The sequence below is a fragment of the Vipera ursinii genome, assembly GCF_947247035.1.
Source record: "Vipera ursinii genome assembly, chromosome: 2".
Lineage (NCBI taxonomy): Eukaryota > Metazoa > Chordata > Lepidosauria > Squamata > Viperidae > Vipera > Vipera ursinii.
Genome location: NC_139513.1, coordinates 168,496,222 through 168,511,651, shown reverse-complemented (window position 1 = coordinate 168,511,651; position 15,430 = coordinate 168,496,222). Strand labels below are relative to the sequence as shown.

Here is a 15,430-nt window from a genome sequence, read left to right as displayed (position 1 = left end):
TTTTTTTTTAAAAAAAGCATCCATCCGGCCTAAAGCAATGCACTCCATTCTACCATTTCATATCCCTGCAACTTTAGTTCTGCTGCAAATCAGGCTTCAGGATTGCGTGGAGCAGACATGTCAAACACAAGGCCCGGGGGTCGGATCCGGCCCGCGAAGTGGTTTCATGTGGCCCGCGAAGCCATCCTGGAAACAGTGAGGGAACGGCCCCCACTGCCTTGGCCCTGGCCCAGAGACCCTCCTCCTGCCAGAGACCCTCAGATCTGTCCCACTCCTGCCCAGGACCCCATAGGCACCCTTGATGCGAACGATGTAGAGCTGGCCACGCCCACCCAATAGGCCATACACACTCTAGCCATGCCCACCCAGTAGGCCACGCCCACCCAGGCCACACCCACCCGGCCCCTTGAGGGCAACCGCAATGCTGATGCGGCCCTCAATGAAATTGAGTTTGACACCCCTGGCGTGGAGGATCAATAATATGTGGAGAAAGAGGAAGGATGTTGGTAAACATGCACACACAGACACACACACGCTTCTCAAATAGATTATTATCTGACTTCTCCGGGACAAATAAACTGAGAGTGTGGCTAAGTATTCCATAACAGCAGAACATGCCTGCCAGACCTGCCACAACTTAAACCTCTAAGTAGAAACAATCCTTGGCTCAGTTTGTTGAGAAAGATATAGTTTTATTAGAAGTCAAGTATATTGCAGCAGTGCAAAGCCAGAACTGAGAATCACATGCCAAAGTCCCTAAGTTCTACTTTTCTTTCCCTTAACTCTCATTGCCCACCCCAGTATCTCCAGGTTCAGGCAAGATGTTTAGGTAACAGTCCAAGTGCACTTTAGTATGCGACTCCCTCCTTCTTCCAGTTGGATGAGCTTGAGGCAGCATCTCAAGGAGATACAGCACTTACTTTCATTTCCCCAAGCATTTTCCCCTTCGTTCTCTCTCCCCACAGTTCATGGCAGTCTGTTACTGCATAGCAGCAAAGCACAAGCAAGCATGAGGTGGTAGCTGACAATGCCATTAATTTAATAATGAAATCTCTAAAACAGATTTGTGGTTTTTTTGCTTTACAAATGTTTATGGCTTTCAAGCAAACTGACTAACCTATTTTTCAGCACATCTATATGTTCATTGCTTTTGTCATTGTATCTACAAGTAAAACATTCTGGTGCCCCAGCTGATTCCTTTGCTAAAGTATATCTTTAACTCTTGTGGAACTCTTAAATGAGGGATCATTGGCTTAACACACACTGAACTATACACCTTAAACTGTAAATATAGATGCAATGCTAAAAAATATTTAAAATCAAGTTTGCCTTATATTTGAAATAGGAACATAACACAAACATGTGCATTTTTCTTCTTTACTGTATATAGAAGAGACAAAAGTCCAATGTAATGTATTACCCTATGATCAATCATTAAAAAAGCAGCAGATGATGGGTTCAAAAATCATAGGAAGCAAAGTCAGCATTTCTCACAACCTCATATATTGTGGTTTGCAGGAATTTCCAGGACAGCAATTTATAGCTTCCAGTTCTGTAGAATCAACCTACAAGAAAGTTTTAAAAAGGAGTTGGAGTAAACAGGAAATCCAAGAAACTGCTTAGCAGCTTTATACTGAATTGGGGAAATGCCTTTGTGCAATTGCCTTTGAATGAACCTTTATTGTCAAAGTACAGCCATGTATACATTGAAATTGGCTTTGTTAAATAACCAGGAATCAAGTCCTTGCTGCTTTGGAGCAATTCATGCAGAATTCCACACTGTACTCTTTAACAGGATTTAATTTTTGATGCAGGAATAAAGTTTTTTTCCCCCTCCCAAAATGCTTCCTTTACATTCATCACTAACCTGCCACCCAAGTTGTATTGTAAAATGGGAACCAGGAATCTGGGCAGAGGGCCTAGAAGGATCTGAGACTCACAATCCTTAGGATTGCAAAATTCTAATCCAACAGAGAACAGGAGCATTCTTGTGTGGATGATCAAACCCTCCCTTCCCCTTCCTCCAGTTTTTTGCAGAAAAATTGTATTTGGAATACTTGGAATACATCTAGCACTTGACACTTGCATTCTCTCTATAACCACAGATAAATGCCAGCAACTTCAAAGCATTCCTAAATGCAGGATGGTCCCTTGCAGATTTGTCCGTGACGCTTCCCAAGATAGCCCAGAATTTGAAGTGCAATTTTCCCTCTGGCTCCTGAGATGGGCACACACACACACACAAAGGAACCTCACTGTCATCTCACCTTCGCAAGGAGGCACATTTTGGCACGGCGTTTCTTCCACCAGTTCCAAGACTTGTCCTTCCAGCTGCTTACATTGAGGTTTTGGGTTTCCCCAAAACGTTACATTTTGCTGCTTCCCGTTCTCTCCTGCCACCACCCTCCTACAGCCCGGAAGAGAAATGAAAGGGAAAAAAATAGAAAATCAGAGCCAACATCCTAGAAAGATTGAATGGTACATTTTCTCTTCCTTGTGCCCCGATCTTATTTGTCTAGGACAGATATGAGTAATATCTAGGTTTTATATGGTGCTCAGAGACCTTACCCATCACCTCTTTAATTTCCCATTACCATGCCTCGTGGCAGGATTTCACAGGGACAAAGTTAAAGACTCTCTTCCCCAGACACCCCAAACCTGAATGACATTCTTGGCAGCCTTAACCAGATATGATAGACCGCCCGTCCCTCAAACGAAGAGAGCCCACACAATCCTCCCACTGGCTGCCCGGGGCAGAGCAAGATGGTAGACAGAAGCGCCCTATCTCCATTTACAGAACCTGATTAGATGAGCAGTTGACCTTTTGTCTTGCCATGAGGTATTGTCTTCTTCTGAGCCAGAGATAGGCCTTATGTCAGATCTGCTCCTGCCTTCCAACAGTTTGTTGCTGCTCCCCGCCTTCTAGCAGCTGCTATTTCATTGGGGCTCAAAAATGGTTTCTGGCTCAAGCTGCACAGGAAACTTGCCTTTTTTCTTTTTTGGAGGGGGGGTATTGGTTTCATTTTTGTGCTCTGAGCATTGGGGCTCAAATGCCACTGCTCCTGTGACATCAGGGAGGGTGAGGCACTAGCCGTGGGAGAAAGCAAGGAGACCAAAACAGATGGAAAGGCAACAGGTAGAAAAAAAAAGAAAGAAGAAGAGAAGAAAATCACCAAGCAGGCCAAATCACTCCAACCCCTGCCCCAAAGTATAGAAAACCAGCTCAGAGCACCCCCAGCCAACGTTTCCTGGGAAAGAAGCAAGCGAACGAATGGGAAGGGGAGAAATGGACAGGGAGCAACAGGAACTGAGAGATTGAAGAAATTGCTCTTTACCCAGAAATCATTTATCACAGGAACTGATTACCGTTAAGGCGAAGTTGTTCAGGAGAGCAACAAGTTGAGGCCTCTTCCACCAGCAAGAAGTCTACCCATCGCTTTCCTTAACCCGTCCCTCATCATATCTCTGAGAAAAAGCTTTAGCTGCTGCCCTTGTCCAGAGAGGCAGAACAGAGGTTGGTTGTCACACCTACAATCCTTTTTAATTAGTTGGGATTTGCTTTTAACTGATTGGATCAAGACGTGGTGCTCATAATAAGGCTCCAAAATGGCTGCCAGGCTGGCTCTTCTCATTCAGAATTGGGAGCTGCCCTGCCCAAAAAAGAAGCTCTGACCTGGAAACCAAATTGAAGGCTTCCTTTCTGCAAGCCCAGCAATTCTTAAAGTCCCACAGAGGAACCAGAAGTCTGCTAAAGGATGTAGCAGTCCTTATAGTCAACATGAAGCCTATCAGGTTCTACCCTGTCGTTTGGCCCAAGAAATTGGATACTATGACGACAGCCTTTTCCACCTACAGAAACACCCCAAATTAGCAACTGATTGCTGTGTAGGGTAATACTTCAGCCCAGGGAAAACGATAGCATTATCCTTTGCATTTGGATAAAGAACTTAAGGGGTGAAGGGAAGGATGCATGAAAAGCATCTCTCCCAAATACCCCTGGGCACCCCAGACTATGGCTTTCCTTGTTCCTTTGAAAGTAAAAGAAGATATTTCAGAACGAGATGCAAAGGGCAGAAAAGCCAGATCCTCAAGCCAAAATGTTTCTCCTTACTTGCCTTCTCTAAGATGGCACCTTCCAGAACACTGGAAATCCTCAGCCTTGCAATCCCCATCAGTCCTCAACCATTTGGAAAGGTACTAAAGGTCTCGATAAGGCTATTGAGGAACCAGTTAATGGTTGTTATGACTGCCAAAGGTCCAGACCTGAGATGCCCCATGCACCAGTACTCAAGTGGGAAGAGACACACACTCCATGGTCCAGAGTACACATTGATTACGCAGGCCCCTTCCAGGGACAGTTGTTCTTGATGGTGGTAGACAGCCACTCTAGGTGGTTAGAAGTGGTACCAGTCACTAGCATGACCTCAGCCAAAACCATCCAAGTGCTCAGTGGGCTCTTTGCCACACACAGACTTCCAGACGTATTAGTTTCAGACAGTGGGCCTCAATTCACCCCTGCTGAATTCCAGGCATTCACCAGGGCCAACTTGATTAGGCATGTTACATTGGCGCCCTTTGCCATGAAAACCCTATGGAGAGTACCAAAAGGCAATACGATATGACGCTGGAAGATGATCCCCTCAGGTCGGAAGGCATCCAATATGCTACTGGGGAAGAGCAGAGGGCTAGTACTAGTAGCGCCAGAAAGAATGAAGCGACTGGGCCAAAGCCAAAAGGACGCTCAGCTGTGGATGTGTCTGGTGGTGAAAGGAAAGTCCGATGCTGTAAAGATTAGGAAAGCTGCTCGTGGTCAAACAAGAGATGACAAGACTGAACATCGACATCTTAGGTATCAGCGAACTAAAATGGACAGGAATGGGTGAATTTAATTCAGATGACCATCAGGTATACTACTGCGGGCAAGAATCCCTCAGAAGAAATGGAGTAGCCTTCATAGTCAATAAAAGAGTAGGAAAAGCAATACTGGGATACAATCCTCAAAATGACAGAATGATCTCAGTTCGAATCCAATTCAGTATTACAGTAGTCCAAGTCTATGCCCCAACCACCAGTGCTGGAGAGGATGAAATTGACCGGTTCTATGAAGCCCTACAGCACCTTATAGAACTAACACCAAAAAATGATGCCCTTATCATCATGGGGGATTGGAATGCTAAAGTAGGAAGCCAAAAGATAACCGGAATAACAGGCAACTTTGGCCTTGGAGTACAAAATGAAGCAGGGCACAGGCTGATAGAATTTTGTCAAGAGAATACGATGGTCATAGCAAACACTCTTTTTCAACAACCCAAGAGACTGCTCTACACATGGACATCACCAGACGGTCAACACAGAAATCAGATTGACTATATGCTCTGCATCCAAAGATGGAGAAGCTCTATACAGTCAGTAAAAACAAGACCAGGAGCTGACTGTGGCTCAGACCATGAGCTTCTCATTGCAAAGTTTAGGCTTAAACTGAAGAAAGTAGGGAAAAGCACTAGGCCACTCAGGTATGAATTAAATCATATCCCTGTTGAATATACAGTAGAGGTGACAAATAGATTTAAGGAATTAGATCTGATAGACAGAGTGCCTGAAGAACTATGGACGGAGGTTCACATCATTGTACAACAGGTAGCAACCAAAACCATCCCAAAGAAAAAGAAATGCAAGAAAGCAAAATGGCTGTCTGAGGAAGCTTTGCAAATAGCTGAGGAAAGGAGGGAAGCGAAAGGCAAGGGAGAAAAAGAAAGATACTCCCAATTGAATGCAGAATTCCAGAGAATAGCTAGAAGAGATAAGAATGCCTTCTTAAATGAACAGTGCAAAGAAATAGAAGAAAACAATAGAATAGGGAGGACCAGAGATCTTTTCAAGAAAATTGGAGAGATGAAAGGAACATTTCATGCAAAAATGGGCATGATAAAGGACCAAAATGGCAGGGACCTAACAGAGGCAGAAGAGATTAAGAAGAGGTGGCAAAATTACACAGAAGAACTATACAAGAATGAGCTTAACGTCCCTGATAATCCCAATGAGGTGGTCACTGACCTCGAGCCAGACATCCTAGAATGTGAAGTGAAGTGGGCCTTAGAAAAGATGAGCAACAACAAAGCTAGTGGAGGTGACAGTATTCCAGCTGAGCTATTCAAAATCTTAAAAGACAATGCAGTAAAAGTGCTACACTCAATTTGCCAGCGAATTTGGAAAACTCAACAGTGGCCACAGGATTGGAAAAGATCAGTTTACATTCCAATTCCAAAGAAAGGGAGTGCCAAAGAATGTTCAAACTATTGCACCATTGCACTCATTTCTCATGCTAGTAAAGTTATGCTTAAAATCCTACAAGCTAGACTCCAGCAGTATGTGGATCGAGAACTACCAGAAGTACAGGCAGGATTTCAAAGAGGCAGAGGAACTAGAGATCAAATTGCCAACATACGCTGGATCATGGAGAAAGCTAGGGAGTTCCAGAAAAACATCTACTTCTGCTTCATTGACTATGCTAAAGCCTTTGATTGTGTGGATCATAACAAACTCTGGCAAGTTCTTAAAGAGACGAGCGTACCAGACCATCTTATTTGTCTCTTGAGAAACCTATATGTGGGCCAAGAAGCAACAGTGAGAACTGGACACAGAACCACTGATTGGTTCAAAATCGGTAAAGGAGTCCGGCAAGGCTGTATACTGTCGCTCTGCCTATTTAACTTATGTGCAGAGCACATCATGAGAAAGGCAGGGCTAGATGAATCAAAAGTTGGAATTAAGATTGCCGGAAGAAATATCAACAACCTAAGATATGCAGATGATACCACTCTAATGGCAGAAAGTGAAGAAGAACTAAAGAGTCTCGTGTTGCGGGTGAAGAAGGAGAGTGCAAGAGTTGGGTTGAAACTAAACATTAAAAAAACCAAGATCATGGCATCCAGCCCTCTCAATTCCTGGCAAATAGATGGGGAAGAAATGGAGGCAGTGACAGATTTTATTTTCCTGGGCTCCAAGATCACCGCAGATGGGGACTGTAGCCAAGAAATTAAAAAACGCTTGCTCCTTGGGAGGAAAGCCATGGCAAATCTAGACAGCACACTAAAAAGCAGAGACATCACCCTGTCAACTAAAGTGCGTATAGTCAAGGCTATGGTCTTCCCAGTTGCAATGTATGGCAGTGAAAGTTGGACCATAAGAAAGGCCGAGCGCCAAAGAATTGAGGCCTTTGATCTATGGTGCTGGAGAAGACTCCTGCGAGTCCCTTGGACTGCAAGGTGATCAAACCGGTCAGTCCTAGAGGAGATCAACCCTGACTGCTCTTTAGAAGGCCAGATCCTGAAGCTAAAACTCAAATACTTTGGCCACCTAATGAGAAGGAAGGACTCACTGGAGAAGAGCCTAATGCTGGGAAAGATTAAGGGCAAGAGAAAAAAGGGACAACCGAGAATGAGGTGGCTGGATGGAGTCACTGAAGCAGTAGGCATGAGCTTAAATGGACTCCAGAAGATGGTAGAGGACAGGAAGGCCAGGAGGAACGTTGTCCATAGGGTCACAATGGGTCGGACATGACTTCGCAGCTAACAACAATCGGCGCCCTTCCATCCGTTGTCTAATGGATTAGCAGAACGCATGGTAAGAAAAACCAAGGACGCATTGCGGTGCATCATCAATGGCAACTGGCATCAACGATTGGTACAGTTCCTGTTAGTGCAACACACCACACCCTGCACTGCCACAGGCAAGAGTCCAGCGGAACTTCAGTGGGGCCAGAGGCTCATCACCAAATTGGACAGACTGCACCCTGACAGAGTGGCTGCCGAGACTGAGCATCTCAGAGTCCCTAGAGAATTTCTCAATAACGGTTTGGGCAAGGAACTATGGGCCAGGTCATTTTTGGATTCCGGGGGTGGTGGTTGACAGAACTGGGCCATTGTCCTACATTATTGGGGTGGAGGGGAATCGTCAGATCAGGCGTCATGTAGATCAAATCAGGAAGCGGGTTCCTGAAGGGTCTCAGGGTGACCACTCACAACAAAGAACAATTGAACAAAATGGAAAAGCCCAGGGACGGGATCAAGCAGAATATTGGGACCAGGGCTCAACCATGACCGATGATGATTTGGAAGACCAGCAAGGACTGTGATGGTCTATCAGGACCCACAGACCACCAACATATCTTGCTGATTATGAACAATCCTGAACAGGCCAGAGCTGTTCACTGCTCGGGCTGATGTTGTATTTGTAATGAATTATGCTTGCCAATTGTTTTTTTATATATGTGTGTCATCTTTTAAGGGGGAAGGGGTGTTATGTATGGGGTGTGAGCAGCAGCTCTGCAGGTACCACCAGGTGGCGCTGTGCTGTAGCCGGATTGGCTGAAAGGGTTTCGGCGGGAGATACGGACAGATGGATTGGCCAGAGTGTCATCTGGCTAGGTATATAAGGGGTCCAGGTAACCCCCTTTGTTCAGTACGCGCCTACCACCAATAAAGAGCTGACATGCAGTACTCATCTGCCTCTTCATTGCCATGCGGTCCACAACCCACTACACAATACATATGAGGGTGTGAGCAGGATCTCCTTGTAAGTTCTGCTAGATGTCCATTGCAATGACAGTTATTGAACTGACTTCATAAAACCAAGTAGACTGAGTTGTACCCACAAATCCCAAAAGTTAAGAACCAGACTGAAATCTCGGTGTGGTCCTAACCTTTGTCCAAAACTGTTCTTATTTCAACCCTCTTTCCTTCCAGATTTCAGACTTACGGATAATTAGGGTAGATGGGCTCGCAGACTCTCTTACGAGATTTTTTAGGTTCAGGTCCACAGGCTGGCTCACAGAGACCCCAAGGACTCCAAGCTGTCCAGGCTCCCGGCACTGAGGGGAAAAAAACACCAATCAAAACCGGCAGCCTTCACCACTTCCCATTATCTCATATAGGACCATGACAGATATCTCAGGCTGGGCCCAGACAGACATGAATGGGAATCTCTGCTTTATCTTAAAGCAGGGGTCCCTAACCCCCAGTCTGTGGACTGGCACTGGGCTGTGGCATGCCAGAAATCTGGTGCACAAACAAGCAAATCCCCAACCACAGGATGCAGACAGCCTGCAAAACCATGCTCCCTCTGGTCTGGGGAAAAAGCTTTCTCCACAGAATTGGTCCCTGGTGCCCAAAGGGTTGGGGGCCACTGTAATAACGTTCAGATATGTGTAACTTGAGTACTGCATCAAGCAACTTTATGGCTTTGCATTAATCAACCAGATGAGTTATGTTTGCCCAATAAAATAAACCTCCCATAAAAATCTAATCCAGTTTAATAGTAAACAAGCTTATTGAATTTTTCTTCTGGGTTTGTAAGCTAGCTAAGAGTATCGTGTAAATGCAAGCACTCAAAGACTTTAGGCCAGTTGTTATCTCTCAACCACAAATTTCTTGTGACATTAGATGGGGGCTATATGCCAGATACATACAGAGTATTAGGGTGGCACGTCGGGGTTGGCTTGGGAGTTTATGGCCTCCATGATGGCCATGGACCTGACCCAAGTAATTCAGGGCCCGACTCATGGGGGGTGTCACACACTCGATTTTAGTTTTCTATCTGGACGGTGGCTTGATGATCTGGGAGGGGGATCTCCAGTTATTACACCCCTGTCATGGACCGATCGTCACCTCCTGTGGCTGGCCTTCCATTTCGCCCCCCTCCGTCGCGGGGTTATGGAACCGACCAGGTGGTTCTGTCCCAGGCGCCTAATGGACCCTAAACAGTTCCAAGAGGCGCTTAGATCTGTGCCTGCCATCTTCGCTCACAGCCCGGTCGATGCCTTAGTGGAAGCCTGGGAAAGGGTGACCATGGAGGCACTTGACCGCATTGTTCCCATGCGGCCCCTGACCCGGCGCAGATCCCGGCAGGCACCATGGATCTCTGTGGAGCTCTGGGAGGTGAAGCGTCGGAGATGGAGCCTAGAGAGCTGTTGGAGGTCCAGCCGGTCTGAGTCTGATCGATTGCAGTTAAGAACAAGGTCTTATCTCGCAGCGATGGAGGCAGTGAAGTCCAATTACTTCGCTGCCCTCATCGCATCTGCAGATAATCGCCCGGCCGCCCTGTTTAGGGTGACTCGCTCCCTCCTGAATCAGGAGGTGAGGGAGGAGCCCCTGCAGGGTCATGCCGAGGAGTTTAGTCAATATCTGGCGGATAAAATCGCTCAGATTCGGGCCGGTCTGGACTCCGACTGGGTGGAGTCTGACTATGGGGAATCGAGCGGTCTTGGGAACATTACTTGGGAAGAATTTGATCCTGTGACTCCGGAAGAAGTGGACAGGATCATGGGGAGGCTGAGTTCCACCACATGTTTATTGGACCCGTGCCCCTCCTGGCTGGTTTATGCAGCTCGGGAGGGGACACGAGGCTGGCTCCAGGCGGTAATAACTGCTTCTTTGAGAGAGGGTAGCTTCCCTGTCGCCTTGAAGGAGGCGGTGGTGAGGCCCCTCCTCAAGAAACCTGCCCTGGACCCAGCCATTTTGAATAACTATCGTCCAGTCTCCAACCTTGCTCCGCAAGCTGCATTGGCTTCCAGTTGTCTTCCGGGTGAGATTCAAGGTGCTGGTGTTGACCTATAAAGCCCTAAATGGCATGGGCCGGATTATTTACGGGAGTACCTTTTGCCGGCGTTAACTTCCCATCGTCCTATGCGCTCCCATAGAGAGGGCCTCCTCAGGGTGCCATCGGTCAGGGAATGTCGACTGGCGGCCCCCAGGGGGAGAGCATTCTCTGTGGGCGCGCCTGCCCTCTGGAACCAGCTTCCTGTTGAGCTCCAGATGGCTCCCGACCTTTGCTCTTTTCACCGCGACCTGAAGACTTGGTTATTTGAACTTGCCGGCCTGGACTGAGGGATTGGGGTCTTAGATTTTAAATTCCAAATTTTAAATTTTAGAACGTGTTTTATTGCTTGGGCTACTTGGTTTAATTTATTTTAATTTTTTTATAATATGTGCTGTATATTGTGTTTTAATTGCCCTGTACACTGCCCCGAGTCCTTCGGGAGAGGGGCGGTATATAAATCCAATTAAATAAATAAATAAATAAATAAATAAATAAATAAATAAATAAATTTCATTGAGGGCCGCATCAGCATTGTGGTTGCCCTCAGGGGGCTGGGTGGGTATGGCCAGGGTGGGCGTGGCCTACTGGGTGGGCATGGCTAGAGTGCATATGGCCTACTAGGTGGGCATGGTCAGCTCTACATCGTTCCCATCAAGGGTGCCTATGGGGGCCTGGGCAGGAGTGGGACAGATCTGAGGGTTTCTGGCAGAAGGAGGGTCTCTGGGCCAGGGCCAAGGCATTGGGGGCCGTTCCCTCACTGTTTCCAGGATGGCTTCGCGGGCCACATGAAACCACTTCATGGCCTGGATCCGGCCCCCAGGCCTTGTGTTTGACATGTCTGCCCTAAGCCAATAAATGTGTACTTCTTTGCAAGCCCACCAAACATGAAAATATGTACCCTTTTCCTTCTTACATTTCCAACAGGTTGGTGAGTAACCACTATACATTCTTGCAAGTCTGGCCGGTGGCAGGTGCTACCTATAAAGCATCTTATTGAGATTTTCTTTATAAGATGTTGCTAAAGTAATTTTATTATTACGTTCCCAGATTGGCTGCCATTGATCCAAATTTGTACCTTTGTATCTTTTCTGATTCCCCATACTCACCAGGGCATCCTTCAAAATTGTAGCAGGCCCTGGATTCTCTGCTGGATCCCTCACAACGCTTGCCATCATGGCGCCGTCCAGTACAGATCCTAGTTCTTATATGAGAGGCAGGGATGTCCTCACATTCAATATTAAAATCAATTCCATGACGGCTACACGGCTTCCAAGGAGTCCATTCCTTCCAATAACCATCCACTATGGGAAATGTTTGAAAAAGATCTGGTCAGTGCAGAAAAGGGTTGAGGCTGGGGGAGGGGGGCAGTTCTCCAGCCAGATTCTCTGAGAAAGAAGAATCTAAGCCCAAAGCCACCAACAGTTTTACAGGAACAAAATCATCCTTCCCCGTATAGTTGGGGTCCTATCTCTGGCAGTGTATCCAGAAGGGTGAAGGAACAGCAGTGCCACTTCTGCTGAAGCTACCCGATGTTGCTAGCCCAGAAGTACCAAGGACTATGCAAAAAATATCATCCCGACTCAAGAGACCCTGTTAAATCCATCAGTCCTGTTTTCCCATGTTCAGCTTGCCCCATCTCTTAGTTTTTCAGAAATCACATCTCATTTAGGTTCCAATTTATGCCAAAGTCAACTTAGGTAAAGCTTTCTAGAATAGAACAGTTGCATAACTTGAGGGTGGGGGGAGCATCTCATTGGATTCAGCTACCTTAGAAGCAGCTCTCTGTGTTCATGTTGTGGATTACCCTGCACAGTCTCTACTTATTCCTTCACCTTCTTAATTTTCCCTGTTACCTGGGCAGGGCACCTTGACAGTGCAGGGTTGTCTACGTATGTCATCCCCAGGGCAATTCCGCCCTCCGTACTTTGGTGCAGGGTTATCACACAGACGCTTCTGCAGGATTTGGCCAACTCCACAGGTCACAGTGCAGGGTTGGAATGGTTTCCAGCTGCCCCAGTTGCCATCCCCTGTGGGAGAAAACAGTGGGTGGAGTCAGAAGAGAGAAGAGGCGGATCTCGTAAAAGGCTTGTTCAGAGAAACACCATAAATAGCATATTGTATCTTTCCTGCTCTTAAAAAGTAACCAGGACTTTATTTCCTGAAGCTGGCGCTTTCCAGGTGTCCTGGAGGGCAACTCTCATCAAGCCAAATCAAGATGACCAATGACCATGTTTCAAAATAAGAGTGTAATGTATTGGGATTTTTACTTGAACTGATTCACGTGCCTGTTTGAATGCTGCTTAAGGTTGCTCAATGGTGTGTCTGTGTAACGGTCACTGACTAAGCCAGACTTCTTGTCTCCAAGAAGATCATTGGTTGATTTGGGGCGGGAATGGGTTCCTTTAAACCTATTAGCCACCGCCTAGTGGCCAACCATATAAATAGCTGCGCAGCAACCTCTGTTTCAGTTCTGTTCCTGTTTGCCTAAATAAAGCATGTTCCTGTTTGCAACCTTCCGTCTCGCTTATTGCCTGCAAAGAACTGGCTACACAACAAAGAGCAAATCTGAACGGGCCAGTGGGTCTATTCAGCTGGAACTAGCTGGCCCAAGACTCCAAGGGGCACAGCCTCTGCTCTTCTCCTTTGTTGAGAGGGTGATCCTATGGCCTGCTATAAAGGGAAAGAGCATCTTCCTAGGAATGCTAAGCATAGGAATGCTACACCTGACTAAAAGTGTGGCTTCCTTCTCTTACGTGGACAGTAGGGCAGTCCTGTGCAGCTTTGGGAATCCTGGTTTGCTCCTGGACATGCCTTGCCTTGAGGATTGATAGAAGGTGGAGGGTTGTTACACAAGCGGAATCGTAGTTGTTGAGGCTTTGCAGCTGAGCCTTCTTTAGTGCAAGTATGGGAGCACTGCTGCCAAGGTCCCCAGCTGCCCCAGTTTCCGTGAGCTACATTGAAAAGAAAAACATGAATGAGAGTCAGAGGATGATGGGTCAAAGACCTGTGGAAGAGACCAGGAGTACAATTCATATCAGTCATATTTGTTTCTGCTATTTTGGGATCATCATTTCTTCTTCTTTCTGTCAGGCCTCAGTATGTCTCTTCCCCTCGATCTGCCTGATTTGATCAAACTGATCTATCATTGAGATTTCTTTTAATTCAGATTTCCCTAGCTGGTTCCTCCCAAAAGGGTCAAATTCATTATGCAAAATCCTGAAAACTGAAGTTAGAGGAGTTGAAATTACTGTCTTAGTACACTCATATTTTTTTCTATCTCTTCTTAGTGCCTTTTATCTCCCCATTCTCAAAGCCTTCCTTCCTTCCTTCCTTCCTTCCTTCCTTCCTTCCTTCCTTCCTTCCTTCCTTCCTTCCTTCCTTCCTTTCTTTCTTTTTTCTTTCTTTCCATAGCAAAGGAAGTGTGGAAACATTTTAAAAATTAAAATTGCTATTCATGGTTGGAAGGAAATTCTGCTGCAAATCCTGAGATTGTGAGCCAGGCCAGAAAAATGTCACAGCTTCCTTATGGAATTGCCAAGTGTATCCTTATCGCTTTTAGGTCTTTTGACCCTAAGTAAAATTTATTGGTTGAATCTTATCTTACAATTCTAAAGAGGAACTTGACTTTTGCCAACAACGTCAAATAAAGCTGTTCTGTATTGATCTGCTAGCAAAACTCAAGTGATCACTGATATTTTGCATAATTAAGAAGTTGTTAGTTATCCTTTTCCTATCTAGTGGTGAATGGAAGCCAGTGAAACTGCCTTCAATCAGGGTTGAAAGTGGAATCCATACAGTCTGTTGTCAAGCCTTCATCAACTGGTTGCTCCCCAGCCCAAATCAATGAATCCATATGCAAAGCAGATTACCCACTCTAAATTAGAGATTGAAATAGAATCTCTAATAAACATTTCCCTTTTCTCCATCATGCTGCTTTTCACCAATGTTTTTGTGTGTGTGTGTGTGTGTGTGTGTGTGTGTGTGTGTCTGTGTGTTTGTACAGGCACGCCTTCAACTCCTGGAAACCACCTGAACAAGTCCCTACAGTTTTCTTGGCAAGATTTCAGAAGTAGTTTGGCATTAACTGCTTCCTAAGGCTAAGAGAAAAACTCTGATGGCCTTGGAACAGAGGCAGGCCTAGAACTTACTCTTTTCCAGTTTCCAACATATGCCTTAAACTACTACATCAAACTGCCTCTCTATCCCAACTTACTTGGGCAAATCTGCTGGGTATCACATCTCTTAGTTTCTTTGCTGGCTCCTGAGCAGGTGCCTCCACAGATAGGGGCTGGATTGGTGCAAGTTCGTTCCCTTATCTGGGTCCCAGTTAGACAGGTCACTGAGCAAGGTTGCCAGGCACTCCATTCTGTCCATCCACCCATCACTGCAAGGAGAGAACAGCTGAGGTCAAGGTTCAGGCATGCTGGAGACTCAACAGCTCGTGGACATGATATAAAGCAATCCACATCCAACCAGGGGAATTTCTAAGTTGCATAATCCCATTTCCTTAGGAGGGAATTCCAAAAGGCTTACATACATGAGGAAGTGAAAGTATCAAAACAAGTTATCACATAGGAAACGTAATTTGTGGGCTTATTAACCACTATTTTCTGGAGCTGTACCAAAACATGCAGGAATATGGGATCACTGTTCCACACAAAATCACTAATGTGCTGTACAAATCATCACAGAAATCTGCCTTTAAATTTTCTGATTACAGGCACTAAAGGAAAAATAGAAAGTTTTGAAAAACAAAAACAAAAAAAGGTTGTTTGCCTGCTTTCAATTGTCTGTTGTAACTCTCTTTAAAAACAATTTAGCCTGCTATCTCTAC

General features: G+C 45.8%; 1 protein-coding gene across 1 annotated transcript in view; it reads right to left on the bottom strand.

Annotated features, from left to right (window-relative positions):
* Positions 1 to 685: 685 nt before the first annotated feature.
* CFP (complement factor properdin) overlaps positions 686 to 15,430 on the bottom strand; it is a 28,230-nt gene continuing 13,485 nt past the window's right edge. Inside the window, exons 4-10 of the mRNA XM_083353133.1 lie at positions 14,810 to 14,980; positions 13,350 to 13,547; positions 12,450 to 12,623; positions 11,703 to 11,897; positions 8,758 to 8,869; positions 2,268 to 2,407; positions 686 to 1,565 (exon numbers count right to left, since the gene is read on the bottom strand). Of these exons, the coding sequence (XP_083209259.1) occupies positions 1,561 to 1,565; positions 2,268 to 2,407; positions 8,758 to 8,869; positions 11,703 to 11,897; positions 12,450 to 12,623; positions 13,350 to 13,547; positions 14,810 to 14,980 (995 nt within the window). The 3' untranslated portion in view covers positions 686 to 1,560. The remainder of the gene's footprint in view (positions 1,566 to 2,267; positions 2,408 to 8,757; positions 8,870 to 11,702; positions 11,898 to 12,449; positions 12,624 to 13,349; positions 13,548 to 14,809; positions 14,981 to 15,430) is intronic.